Raw genomic sequence first — 15,277 nt, 5'->3', positions numbered from 1 at the left:
CATATCCACCACAGTGATGCATAACTATTTCCAAATACCAGCAAATCTTTTCTGACCTTCAGGCTTGTGTTAACCAGGCCATCAACAGAGCACCAATATTGGTTATTTAGCAAAGGTGAGAATTTTTACTGTATTTCCGTCCATTCATAGGAACTTTTGACCTCTGATGGTACTTTTCATAGCACTGAGTTATACAACAATATTTAAAATCCCTGATCAGTCATTACAGGCTTTTCACAACTACTGTTACTATTTGCTCTTTGTTGAAAAAGAGTAGTAGATTTAGTACTCCATATTCCTTTCACTTTTCTGTTAAATCTAAAAGCCCCTGTATTTGAAGTCCAGTTGGGTATTATTAGCTTAATGGATGGATGATAAATCAGTCATCATAACAGAAGATAATGAGATTGTGAAAAGGTCTGCTTTAAAATTATGCTGCTGAAGGGTTACACTAAACTGACCCACACAATCAAGACCATCTAGGCCAATGGCCCATCATCAGCATTCAAATTCTTACTCTCAGTCCATGGTATCACATTTTTAGACTGATTAAGTCAGTGATCCTCCACCTCTGTGGGCAGGGAAGTAGCATTAGAAGAGTGTCTTGTCTGTGATGCCTAGCGAGGGGTCAGCTGTGCACGGATCTCTCTTCTTAGACACAGTCTGAGTCTTCCCTACTTTGTGTCTGTACTGTGCACTAGTTCTACCCCTTTCTGAACTGTTCATTGATGATATCCTGGATATAAATTTAATTGCCTTTTTGCAGTATTAGCCTACGTTAATTCTTGCCACTATTGTATTTTGTCTCTTTAGCCTTTTAAGTCGTGTCAGCTGCTGCTGTTTTAAATCTTAGATATTTGTCAAGAGAGTTTCACCTTGGTTATTGCCTGTACCATTAGTCATTATCAGGACTTCTGAAGATCTTGCATTATCCCCAAAAAGACAAGTAAAACATATAATTGTGCTAAATTTTTTGCAGCTCATATCATCAGTGATGACATTAAACAGATAGTCATTCTTTCCTGTTTTATACTGCACTGCCAACAAGGACATGCTATGAACCTGGGCTTGATCCCTACTAGATTGTCCAGCTGACTTTTTGCGAAGGCAACACACATTTTGTGTTCCTTAAATCTTCTACCTAGCTCTGTCAGCTTTATTTGACCTTTTTTTGTTCTTTATTAATAAGAAACAATTTTAAATTAATTATTTTAAATTACTAACTTTGCCTTCAAATAATAGCAGTCACACTTTAGACTGTATTAGCTTAAATCTTTCTAACATAAGATATTCATTATTATTTCTACTTATTTTCAGAAGGCTAATTGGTTGCCTTCCTGGAATTGTCATCGAAGTCAAAAGACCAGCTTAGCAGATAATTTTAAATTTGTCTTTACCTTTATTGCCTGTGCTCACTTACGTGTGAGTATTCACACATGCATGAGTATGAAATTCAAGTATTAGAGTCAGTATATATTAATGCGACATGAATCAGAATTTGGTCTCTACTACGGTATAAAGCAATTTCTGTTAAAGTAAAATACATAAATTCTGTACTAATAAGCACTGTAACTCTCTGTGAAGGTGACCATCTCATCCTACTGCCCTTGAAACTAGACTTCTAACAACTCAAGAGTTGCAGGTGTATTATAAGGTGTCACGAGTAGTTTAATCCAGTCTAAACATCCATACTGCCATCAAAAGGGGTGCTCTTGCTCTCCTCTGTTCCTGCTGTCTGCAATGTGCAAGAGATGGTCTCTATGTGATTACCCCATTTTCTTGTCAGTTTTTCAAAGAACAAGCCTTTTTCTGAGATGATCATGTGCTCTTGTCATCGCATCACATGAAAAGGATCATAAAGGGGCTAAAATACTGTGCTGGTGAGGTGCTTTTTGTGAGAAATTCAGTATGCATGTAAGCTCTAAAGCACATAGGTTATGTTTCTGATGCTGGGAAATGTAAATGGTTTCTACTTCCCCACATTATTATGCTACAAAACATACACTATGAAAATAGAAATCTTTCCTGTGAAAAGCCAAAAGAAAAATGAGAAGTAGTATTTTTTGCAATGTTTTGATTTCAGGAAAAAAACCTAGAAATGCTCACACACTCTACATGGACATGTATACATGGATAGACAACAGTAACAGCAAAGCAGAAATCATAATGAATTTTTCACTCAGAAATTTTTCGTTTTAGCTGAGCTCAGTGAAGAACTTTTGATTTTGTAGTTCTTTCACTTCCTTCTCCAATGAAAAAGAGGAAAAGTGGCAAGATGAGAAAAGCAAAAAGATGAGAAAGACTCCCAAACTAGATAACTTTCTGTTTACTTCCATTGGATTTGAAATCACATTCTTACTCAAAAGAACAGAACTTTCATATTGCTTTGTATCCTTCAGGCTGAAATTATTTATTTAAAAGAATAGTTTCTCCTCTCATCTCTTCCTGCATTTGCTCAAGCAAACCATGGCAAGCAAGAACCTGCTGTTCAATTACTCTTTTTTTCCCCAGCCACCTGAGAGCGTACTGCTGTATGCCTGTAAGACAGAATAACCTGTCTGAAGACACAGAGGTAACACACTAAAACATCCAATTAGAAATTTTTACAGTTAAATTTTGGACTAGTTGTGAAGAGGCATAAAGCCAAGAAAAAGGACTTTATTTTTTTAATCTAATACTCCCAAGAAACACTGGGAGAGACATGCAACCACAAGAGTTCTTCTGATCAGTGCAATTAATCTTTGCCAGTAAACACCTATTTGTTCTCAACCCTTCAGAAAGGAATAGCTACTTTCATCAAATCTGTGTTAAAATTCTTGTGGAGCAAAGCAGCAGCCAAACATTCTTACATCTTCCACAGGGCAATAAATTTTTATTTTTCCATGGGATAACAATCACAAAAACCCCTGCAGTCCCTAGTGCTTTTGGTGAAGCCCTTACCAGGATACCACAGAACAACCTTTCAGTAGACTTTAAGCAAAAACTAATGACTGTGTTTTTAATCAAAATCCTACTCCAGTTTACAGCTGTAAGGCTCTCTATGCTGACTTCAGTGGCATGCAGACAAATCTCTGCTACCTCTAAATCCCTCCCAGTGTCTCACAGAAGTTGACACCCACATCCTGAAAAGCATGACATTTCTTGAGTTTTGTTTTCATGGTGTATCTCCAATTTCTCAGAGAAGGTCTTGAGATTGTAGGATGGCACCCAGTAGTTTCAGTTTAAACTACCCTCAGAGAAAAGCTCTAATGATTTACAGCCTTTATAAGTTGTCCAAGAACCAAACTTTGTTTTACAGGTTTCAGGTAGCCGCTTGGTACATTTTTCAGAATAGATGTATGTATGTATTTCAACATAGATGTCAGTATGCTTTAATTTGTCTTATTAGAATTGTAAACAGCTCTGGAGAGAAATTTGCCTTTAATCTTGGGTTCAAGCAGATTATTGTTTACCAAGGAGTCACAGTTTCCTTGTGAATGCAAAAGCTCAGCTTAATTTCTTTTTCAGCTTTTACAGAATAGCATTAGAAAAAGAATTATGTTCTATTACAGAATTAAAAGGGAAGAAAAGTTTTGGAAATCAGTTCTAGCATCTTCTTCCTTTAGCAGCTTGGTTATTTTCAAATGCTAATTTTCTTTGGAATTTCAATTTTATTTCGGTTGTGGCAACACATGCCTGTTTCTGTAACAGTGTAAATGATTAGCTGACTCACCAAATTCCTCTAGTCTGTTTTAATAGCATTTTGGAAAGTGGTAGGAAGTTGTAGTTCTTTCCAGTATTCATTTTAACACATTACGAAAATTCCCCGGCCATTTAGGGAAATCCCCACACTTTTTAAAGATGTGATGTGAGGTGGATCTCACTAATTACAGTGTTGAGCCCCATGATGCTGGCACTGCTTTTGATGAACAAACCATGCATTGCCTAAATATTCTGTGAATTTGATGTGTAGCTAAATTGCATGTGAAGTACTACTTTGTAGGAGGATTGACATAAGGAAACAAGAATTTCGGCAATGCACCACAGCAGATGTTATTTAGCCCACTCTTTTATCTATGCTACCAGCTATTTATTGATAGAGTATAGAACCAAGAGAGGTATAAATAAAATTACATTGTTGGTTTTCCAACACAGTGGTACTGGGGTTTTCTCCCCATCTCTGGCAATCTAGGGAAGAGGTTGCTTCCACTATGTCTTGTTTGAAAGGTGACATGGATGGCAGATAACAATCTAATTTCTTTTTTTTTTTCTTTTGAAACAGACTTTTCCTCTGAAAAGAATTTTAATGAATAATTGTACTTTTTGCCAAATCAAAATGCCAGTATTTTCCTTTACAAAAATTAAGCTATATGCTGGGAAAACAGAGATGGATTTGAGTTTGAATGGAGTTCAAGTTTTCCTTCTCAGGCTTCCTTTTGCGGCAGTTCAAAGCAATACTGCATTTCTGAGATATGACACTTCTTCAAAGGCATTACAGTCTGATTCTTCTATCCCCTTCTGTGGACCTGAATCTTGTACCTGTTTGCAACTCCCACAACCCAACACACCACCAGCTCTTAGTGAAAAAAACACACATAATGCAAGTGCTGTGAGCATACCTGCATAATGGGAGATATAGTTCAGCCAGTGATCTCATCTTGCAGATGACTTCACAAGGAAGCACAGTATAGAAAAGAACACTCTAAAAAAACCATTTTGGATCAATCAAGAGTTCTGAAATGAAAGTCCTTTGATAACACAGAAATGTATCACTTTGACTGAAGAAAGTGAAGTATGCAAACATGATCAGATTGAAATGCATTTTAAAGTCCAAAGCAAAATTAGCTGAATTTTAAATAGTATTTGTTTGACCTACAAAGATCTTCAGTTCTTTCTAATTGAAAATAATTATAAATAAATGACTGTAAATATAAATATAAAGGAATAATTTTAAAAATATTAACATAATAATTAGAAACAGTTTATATTGAGACTAAAACACTCATTAATCCTGAAGAATTGATGCATTGTAATGCAATTTAAATGCAAAGCCCCTAAATACAATAGAAGACACCATGATTCATCCTTAATAAGATAAAATCAGCTCTGAAACTGCTTTTTTCATGTCTTCTAGTTATTTATCTCTTTCTAACTAGTAGGTTTCCCAATCAAATAATGTATAGCCATGACTCATTTTACTCAGAACCTTTTAAGCTATACAGATTTGTACTCTTTGCTCACCTCAAAGGTATGCCTGGCTTTATCATTCTGTCAGCAAAAATTATTTCTATCTGAATTTAAACAGTATCTTATCACTAGTGCACTAGCCATGAATAGAATATGATGGAATATGACTTGTTTTGACTACCCAAACCATTTTATGACCCTTAATCTAATTTTTGGGCACTGTTCATGTTTACCCTGTCTATGTCCATTCAAGCTGGTGATTTTATTATGAATACTCATAATATGAGTATCTGAGTAGATAGTATGAGTAGATACATGACTGTATCTACTTAGTTACTCATCTTACCCATCTTTGTGTGAAAGGACAGTAACAATTTTAACAAGGTCTGATGGCTGCTAAGACCTAGTGAGGTTCTGTCAGCACTTCCCTTGGCTCTCCCTGCAAAAGGCAGGAAGATCTGAAAAATAGACATATATAGAAAGAAGACTGCAGAACTAGTTTGAAATCCAAATAACAATGAGTCTCAGGTCAAACCATGCAGGCCAAGTCTAGAAGGAAATTTGATTTAGTTCTTATTTTGTTTCTCTGATTCACAGAAACAGGAAGTATTAAAACATCCCAAAACAGACCTGCAAGACAGTGCTCAGACTTACATAAAAATCTACTTTCTTGGCTGATGGCTATATCACATCTCCTTGTTTCTTTTTACTTCTCTCTTGAGATCAGTGAGAATGCAGCTAGATGTCTTGAAATGCTCACTGTATTAAGAATATGGCTTGTCTGCACACCTTCTAATGCCTTAGGGCTCATGTTCTGGTTTTGGCTATTGCCAGACAGTCCAAATAAACCAGTGGGACTTAACCAGAGAAGTAGAATATCTGTGTTTATCTTATGAAGTTCTTCCACTTTTTCTTGAATTGAAAGGCCTCTACTTTATTTTTCATTATGCAAAGCATGTATATGCCTGTGCTTTGGCCACGTTCAATTGGATATTTCTTATTAGGCTTATTTCTCTAGGAGATAGGAAGTTCTTTCAGGTAATTGTTATTGAGTGTATTTGGACTAATCACATACACATGCAGTAAACATTCCTCAGCTGCAGTGAGAAAACAGATGTCAGCTCTATCTAGAATACACCCAATATACATATTGCCTCTCGAGCTAGATGTAATTTACACTTGAACAAATTATGAGTAACATGAGAATATTTTAAATTAGTGAAACTACAAGTGAAAGGGTAGAAATGTTGTGTTCTTTTGGGGTATCATAAATCAAACATGAAATGATCAATGTTGATGTAACTTTTGTTGTTGTTGTTGTTGTTGTTCAAGTCACCATAGCACTCTTGAATAATGCAGTAGAGTTGAATGCATTTGAAATACTCCATTTTTTTTACATATATCAAGATGTATATAATGCTGATTAAAAAAAGAATAGGAGTGTCCCCTTCAACTATCCAGACTTTTTGCAGTGTGGTGGTAAAAACCCAAGAGTCTGTGATGTGAATATTTTCCCCAAAGTATACTTTATCCTTGGGGAGCAGTGGAGCAAGGAATATTTATTTTATCTTTCACTATAAAGTTGTATACCATATATCTGCTCCATCAGTGCTCATGTTCAGAAGATGTGCCTGAGAAATGGTGTAGTATGAAGTGGAAGACAAGTTCTCTCTCAACTCTATGGCAACTTGATGTGTAGGCTTTGAATCAGTCTACTGAGTTCTGTAACCCCACTTCCTCAGTGGTGTGGACTTTTGTCCACTTTAAAATGACTTTTCAGTCTTCAGTGGTTTTATAAAACACCATTACCTGAATTGGCGCTTGCTACTCTCACAATTACTTGTATGGCTGAGCTCTAGGATAATTCCTATACCTAATTTTACAGCTGCTTAGAGATGTAATGATTCGTTTTTCTACAGACAGTGGCAGAAGATATTGACATACTTGCCTAAAATCACATGAGAAGACTGAGGGCAATAGAGAGGCTCCTGTGTACAATTCAGTCACAAACCACTGCACCATCCTTCTCGATATTCCTGATAGTTTTTGAGTATACTAATATATCTGACCAAGTATCTGTAATGGCTAGGACCATATTTTTTTACTTTTCCTGGCAAGCAGGGTGAAACCTTTAATTTAGCTTGTGAATCCCATTACCATCATCTAGCTTGTATTTGTTCACAACCAAACTGCTGGAAAATGCTCTAGATGGGACTAATTCAAAACTATGATTCTAATAGAAATAAGTATACTTGCACTTCAAGTTATTAAAAGAGATTTGAATTTGTACAGTGGAACGAATTCAATGTTTATTTGAGTGTGACTAAATGTAAAGAAATAAAACACATTAATTTCTATGCATATATATATAGCACATTGCTGAAATTAATAGGCATCCATCATTCTAATACCATATCATGCAACAGATGTCATAAATGCTGATCTATTTTCTCCCTTAGATAGCCAAATGTTTATTCTGTATTCCTTCTTAGTTTTGAATTAATGGTGATTTTTAAGGAATAAAGTTGGGAGATGGGGGAGGGGAGATTTTAATACTTGATTTTTCCAAATTGGTGAAAATCAAAGAGACTGAAAAGAAACTCCTTCATACTGTTGTTAATAAAAGTCTCATTCTGTTTACTTATATGAAAAATTTCCTGAAGACAGCATATACTAATTTTGGTTTCTGAAAAATGTTAGTAGACTTAGAGTCAAATTCAGAGCCCATGTCTAAGACCTCCAAAGTATGATGTGATGATAAAATGAGAGAAGTTCTCAAAGAGTTGGGAAATAATTTTTTCCTCTTGAGTAAAAGATACCAAGTAATCTATAAAAGAGTAATAGTCATATTACTGTTACTGAAGAAAATGTCCTTCTGCCAGCCACACCATTATCTCAGTGGGGCTTAGTGCTAGAAAAATGTCACTAGCTACAACACCAGGCACCACACAAGCTGGACGTGTCATGTTTTGGAGGACAAGAATTTAATACTTGTGATCTCCTCTTTGCACAGAGCAAATGGCAATGTCAGACCTTGATGATATTTCAAACACTGAAAACGATAGAGGTCATGATGAGCTGTAATTCTTCTTAGAGTAAGAGGTAGCCTTTTGGCACTGAATTTAAAAAAAAAAAAAAAAGACACCTACTGAACCTTAAAATAAAAAAAAGTGTGATGAATAAAATTATCCAAAAATTTTGAGAGTGTGAGATGAAAAACACCCGAGGAAAACACCCAAAGTGTATGAGTAGCGTAGTACTAAGGTGGCAGCAAACTCAGCTCAACCATTCACTGTTTATTAGGGCTGTGAAGCTGATGTGACTTGTGCATGTCTGGTCTGTTATAGATGGGCTTGTTACTTAAAGTATCTTAGTTTTACTCAGTGAATTCGGCATTGGTCTCAACTGCAAAGGTATCCCATTTTTTATTATTTCCTTATATCCCAAGGGAGGAACTTCCTCAGTTTGTGAATCTGCAATGTTGTGAGTACGTTTGAATGATCAAAAGAGACTCAGTTGTCTTACTTAAGTGAACTTTCCCCTTCCAAAGAAGCACAGTGGTTACAAGTGTAGCTCATTTCAAACATAGGCTCAGGTATGTTTGCATACTTCCACAGTTATTCAAAATTATCTTTGTTTTCTCTTGCATGAAATGTGTTTCAATCACTGTACTTTAATTTAGATAAGGGTTATGGAACAGTGAGATATAGAAAGAAAATAATTTTTTTTCTTTATAAAGATAGGAAACTGTAACATCTCACTTTCTATTCAAGTTAAACATAAAAATTAAAAAGCTTGACCAATTGTTGTGGCTATGTTTTTTAACCACTTATTTAGCTTACTAATAATCCATCTTAAACTCCACAGTCTAGTGCTTCACTTAATAATTTCAGTCTTGTGGAAATCCAATTCACAATTAAGTCCAATCAAAATAATAAGTTGTTCTAGTAATTCAGAGCAATAAACACACTAAAGAAGGAAGTACAGAGATATAGAATACAAATTATATGGACAATAAAAAATGTCCTATTCATAGTCAAAAGTAAATGCTTAATCTTAGTTTTAGAAAAACAAAATAATTCTTCAAACTGATGCGTTTCAAAACCAGTCAGGCTTCAGAAAATAATAAAGTCTTACTGAACTGTAGCTTGACTGAAATTGAGATAATTACAGACTGTTTCAACAGCTTTTCAGTTGTTTTGGGAACTGGATTCAGCTGAATGACTGCAAAATAAAGAACAAACTCAAACTAATCTTTCTTTAAGGAACATGTCTGTTAAAAAAGAATTGGTAAAATAAGCAAGAAACACAAAAACGTTTTAAAGCAGAGTAAAAGAGGCAACACCAGCACGCTGGAGGGAAAAACTGATGCCTCTTTTCTATTAGAGGAGTTGATGAGACTAACATTGCTTATAATATTTTCAACACTGTGCTGAATTCCTACCTAAATTAAGGATCACCTTAGATAACCCAGTCAAGCACTTGGGAGGGATGACTTGTGGGAACAGGATTTAAGTGGCTGTAAGTTTATGTGTAATGTGGGGTTGATAACTATCTTACTCACCACACCGGTATTGATCAGCAAGAACTAAAGGAGAGCACCCTACTGATAAAAACTGTCAGCAGAGACCCTAACTGCAGCTTGCTGACAGATAATCTTACTTCTCAGGCATCTGGGTAACCCTAACTCTTACATGATTCAGCACAAAATTTGTTTTCTGATTTTCGGTTTCCAAGAAGTTTATAAATCCTTTGCAACCTTAAGTATTTTTATTTCAGTATCCAAATCCTAAAACTGCTATATTCACTATCTTTGTTTCATGAATCGAGTCTGCTGCTTTCAGCTCTGGCAGCTCTGGACTTGATTTGTCTCCAGCAATTACCAGAAAGGTGGTTACTATAGCTGCACTAATGAAAGGAGCAACCATGTTTCCTTGAAGGCAGTGTAAGCAAACATAAATAAACAAATGTTTGTAAATGAGATATTATTGCAACCCAAAAGTAAGATACTAGATCTTTTCAGTGGCTTGATAAATATCAACACTGCAACTTTCTACACAAAGCTTTGCTTGAAATTTTTTGACACTTTATTTAAAGTGTTATTAGTCTTACAGGATTTTCTTCTTCATCATGATTTGAGCCACATTTTTGGATAGTGAGGCATTGGCACAGGTTGCCCAGAGAAGTTGTGGGTGCCCCATCCCTGGCAGCGTTCAAAGCCAAGTTGGATGGGGCTTTGAGCAAACTGGTCTAGCGGAAAGTGCCCATGACAGATTGGTTGGAACTAGATGATCTTTAACGTCCCTTCCAACCCCAACCATTCTATGCTTCTGTGATTTTTCCGATGACAGTCTGTCTCCATAATTTTACAGATTACTGTTGTAGCGATAACAGGTGCATAGATGAAGGTCCATGGCCAAAGCTAGGAACATAAGAAAGTTTTAAATTGAAAAAATCCTGTTAAGTTGCACTGAACTTTGTCATCTCTGGTTCACTGAATTTAGCTCTAACTGTGATCCTTTTCTGACAACTGACTGTAAAAACTGTATCACACATCGTCGTGTTTGTGTCTCAGTGACTTTGCATCAGTTTTGTTCAGGATGATGTTGGATTTTTTTAAAACCACCAGATCTACCAATGAAACAAAAGTTTGAAGGTCATGCTGTGCTCAGTCTCGTGCAATAACAATAATGACATTTCAGAGAAATGAAATCTCACTCACCCTCACAGCAAACCCCTTCAGTGTCTAGGTCAGGCTGCACTGTCAAATTTTCACAAGTTTTGAGTAAATCCAGTTTATTGCCAAACCAAAATGAAATCTCTCAGAACAAAATTATGTTGTATAATGTAATAGTCTTACAATATTAGCATTATTTATTGCGTTAAGGTGGAAAAGTTTGGAGGGGCTGATCATACTAGCTCATCATAGGACAAGCTTCCATCACTGTAACAGAATATAGAATTATCCTGCAGAGTGATTACTAAAATAATACTGTCCTTATGTATCTGTAGGTAGATGGTGTTACTTACCTGAATTATTCCGTGCACTTTTAATAGATCTTAATATTTCTGGAAAATGCCGATGGTGCTCAATGCTAACTTATGTCTTGTTACTTGGTTAGGACGGAAATATGTTTCTCTTTGGAGATACTGAGCACTGAAGGCATTGGACCAAGATGAATTGATGAACAAAATGAATGCAGCATATTTTAAAGCTAAATTCCTCTTTGTTAGCTATTAAATATATTTGGCGTTTTAAGAAAAAAAGTGAATATCACATGGTAAAATTACGTTAGTTGGAAACAATGTATTTCTTATCTGATTCTGATTTAGCAAGCTACAAACTATTTTCCTTTTCTTCTCTCCTTTATTTTGCAGTTAACTTCGATCACTTTCAAATACTGCGGGCTATTGGGAAAGGGAGTTTTGGAAAGGTAAGAATTAACTTATTTTTACCAGTTAAAAGTCTAGTAGGGAATTCCTTTTTGTTTTTCTGGTAACCTGATTAGGGTAAAAGAACATAGGTTTTGTAGCCTTTTCCTTCGCAAAGACAGCTGATCACCAGTATGAACTGAGTCTGATATTCACTGAATTATTTTCTATTATAATACATTCACTAAAATCAATTAAACAAAAATTATTGTAATAATTAAGTCTCCCCAATGGGAATTAGCAGAATTTAGAAATCTGTCCTCAAAACAAAAAGAAACAAAAAAGTAGGAGCAGACTACTTCTTTAAACAGTCTACTAGCGTGATCTTGTTCTTAAATCTCTCGACTTACTTGTGTCTTTAAAATAATTGCAGTATTTTAAAGGCACTTTACATAGATTAAATTCACTTGGGACTATATAAACTGACATACATTATAATTATGATCACTGAGTAAATATTTGTTCAATTCAACAGGATTTTGCTGAAACAGAGATTAATGGTTTGTTTACACATGAATAGACAACCTTTATTTTTTATAATAATGATTATAACAAGGTTTTAAATTTTAATATGGGTAAATACAAGGCTATGAAGCCAGAGAAAATCATATTATAAAAATATTAGAAATCATTTCTCACAGGAACACATTTGAAGGTGAAATATAACTGATCAGATAACTGATCAAGCAACAGCTTTGTAGATCTAAATTTGAATGAATCTTGAGTATATGCCAGGTCAGTGCGGGTAAGATACTTCTGTAGTCGCGCATTAAGAACACACATAGGATTTTGCTGGTTCTTGGACTTCATGCAGAAAAATTACTTTAATTTTAGATACTTCTTGCGGAGCAGCATGGTCCTTCATGGCATGGTCCTTATTTGATTCAGTAAAGAGAAGCCCTCTCTGAGGTCAATGGGAGAATATGCTGCCATGCCAACATGGTTTTTCAGAACCCCTTAAAATCAGACAACTGGAAAGCTATGATTGTTTATTATCACAATACACTGATGAAATGCCATGCCAAACTAAATAGAGGTCCAAGAGTGCAAGTAAGGCACAGGAAAAGAAGTTAAATTTTGTTGGCCCCTAAAAAGATCACCTGTACCCCTCTTTATTCAAATCTTTTACATTCATACACATTCTACTGTCTCTGCCCTTTCAAAGGGGCCCTCACCCTTCCACACTATGCAGGAAAATAAAAGAAGCCTACCTGCATTTTGAAGGCTTGTTGGTTGATGTTTGATCCACTCATTTCCATGGCATTCAGGAAACAGGTGAATGTTTCTATGATATTTCTAGAAACATCTAACTTTCTTACAGGTTTATTTGACTGCAGTGTTCTAGTGAATCTGCTTTGGAGAATCTGCATTGGTGAGAATAGAGTTTCACAGCCCTCAGAGAACATGTTTAATGCAAGAAAGGACTCATGCATGAGCACCCTCTAAATTTAAATCCTTCTTTTGCAGCTGTCAAATGCAAAAGGAAAGTCCTTGTTGGAACAGGCTTTTTTCTTTTTCCCCAAATGAATTCAGGCTTCTGACAAATCACCTTGTTTTGCCTTCCACAGGCAGTGAAAAAAAGAAACCCATTTTAAAACGACCTATTATAACATAGCCAAAAGCACAACATGGTAAATCAGTCACCATTCCAAGTGTCTTTTCTGTGAGACAGTCTTGCCTTTATTGGTCATTTAGAAGCCTCGTTGCTGGCAACTTTTCTTATTACTGTCCTGCTGGAAGTACCTGGCAGCAGAAAATGTCAACAAATGATGCAAGACTGTTAATCTCTATTGTTAGCTGTTTACTGTTTGAGGTCTGTTGTGCTCTAGCATCTTGCAACACATAACACTGTGTTCAGCATCATGTTTGCCCTAAACTGCCTGCTTCCTTTATGGCTCCGCTGTGGCCTTTTCTGCTTTCTGAGAGCAAAAGGATGTTTTAAGACATGCTCTACTTTTTTATTTTATTGTTGTTGGTACAATAGCTCCCTCTCTCTCTCAATATTTCTTAAATTACTCTGGTTGCTACAGCAACCTTAGGCCTCAGCAGGATATTGCTGTAGGAGGTATCTGATATGGCAGAGCCTCTACGCAGCTCAGCTCTGTCTTGTGCACAGAGCTCAAGGTGATCCTCGGCACCTCACCTCCTCCCTTGGGGCTGCCTGATTCAGCAGCTATGCTCTGTCCTCCCAGCTGGCTTTGGAAAGCAGCTCCCTGCCTTTTCCTTTGGCATTTTCAATTCACAGTAGCAACATTTGCTGTTACAGGAATTCGTAGGCCATTTGGTATCAAACGCTTTGTATCTCAAGAGCTTGCCTTTTCTGAGAAGTGGCCACTTGCTTTAAGCTGCTGCCTCAGTACATGCTGTTTCTTAGGGACGGTTAAGAGCAGATGCTGCCTCATAGACGCTGTAGCTTATTCCCCAGGAAAAGTGAAGATGCATCACAGCAGTTTTGAGGAGAGTAGGAAAAGTGGAGAGAAGAGAAACCACAAGCAGCTCCTTTTTCTGGAAACAATCAGGCTCCCTTCAAAGGTGACTTTGAGAGCTCAGGATGCACCTTGGTAAGGGACAGATGATGAAGTTGAGCTCCAAGCTGCGTTGTACCATCACAGCCAAAATTTCTGTGCAAGTTAGTCTTTCTTTTATTCAAGCCAAGTGACATGCAAGCTGTGGCAGAATGGTGTGTGACTGCTTACTGAATACTTCCCCCTCTCCTGGGCACGTGCATACACACCCAGTGTACGTACCTGTACATACAGACACTGGCACAGCCCTGGGCAAGGGTCAGTGGTACTCAAGTGAGGTGTGGGGCATTACTCTAAAAGTAGCCTTTCTGGCTTCAGTGGCCTTGCTTTGCTAAGTTCAAGCTGTTTCCTTATGCTTTGGTGCCTTCCTGCATAACAGGACAGTTTTTGTTTTTGGGTTTTTTTTTTAGGAAGACCTTTAAGTTTATTATGCTTAAAATATTCCAGTTATTAGTAATTGCAAGTACATTGCAAGTGGGCTGGTCAGAAATATTGACCAAATATTTGCTTTCTAAGTAAATTCAGAAGCAGAAACTTTTAAATACTCAAACCAAAAATGTTGAACTCTGGTCAAAGTAGCTATTTCTTTATGACATAGAAAACCTCTGAAGTGCTCTCAGGTGTTTAATTTGGCTATTTTTTCCATGTTGTTGTATGTAGAGCTATCAATCTTTTCAAAAAAAATATTAGAAAAAAATATATTTTTGAAGATCACCCAATAAGTACTAAACTGACATGGAGTGAAATACAAGAATTCTCATTATCCTTATAACTATACCAATAACCATGTAATTGCAGGGTTACTGCTGCAAAATAATTTGTATTCAGGTGCAACAACTAGTTCTCAGGGACATTATAGTACCAATTTTCTTCAAGTTCTCTGTTCATGGGAGTAAGTATATTGAAAAACCTGACCTCCTTGAATTAAATTTAAATTATAATTTCAATGTACAAATTCTCTTCTATTTGTCTAAGATGGTGAGACACAAGACTTGGATCTCATTAATTTGGTATATTTATATGTATTTATAAATTTATATTTATATGTTTGCTAATTTTGTATAAAACTGACTGCCTGTGCTGAAGTAATTGAAATTACACTGGTGTAAAACAGATGGGAGCCCAGAATCATGTCTGCACTGATTGAGGGTACT

The 15,277-nt window shown here is 36.2% G+C and overlaps 1 protein-coding gene across 1 annotated transcript in view; it reads left to right on the top strand.

The window, feature by feature from the left end:
• STK32B (serine/threonine kinase 32B) overlaps positions 1-15,277 on the top strand; it is a 176,947-nt gene that overhangs the window by 17,330 nt on the left and 144,340 nt on the right. The window contains exon 2 of the mRNA XM_027891979.1: positions 11,545-11,600. Coding sequence (XP_027747780.1) covers positions 11,545-11,600 — 56 coding nt within the window. The remainder of the gene's footprint in view (positions 1-11,544; positions 11,601-15,277) is intronic.

Source organism: Empidonax traillii, unplaced genomic scaffold (assembly GCF_003031625.1).
Source record: "Empidonax traillii isolate 1590-97213 ecotype Southwest subspecies unplaced genomic scaffold, ASM303162v1 scaffold336:size770142, whole genome shotgun sequence".
In the NCBI taxonomy this organism is placed as follows: Eukaryota; Metazoa; Chordata; class Aves; order Passeriformes; family Tyrannidae; genus Empidonax; species Empidonax traillii.
This window is presented reverse-complemented; position numbering and strand designations above follow the sequence as displayed.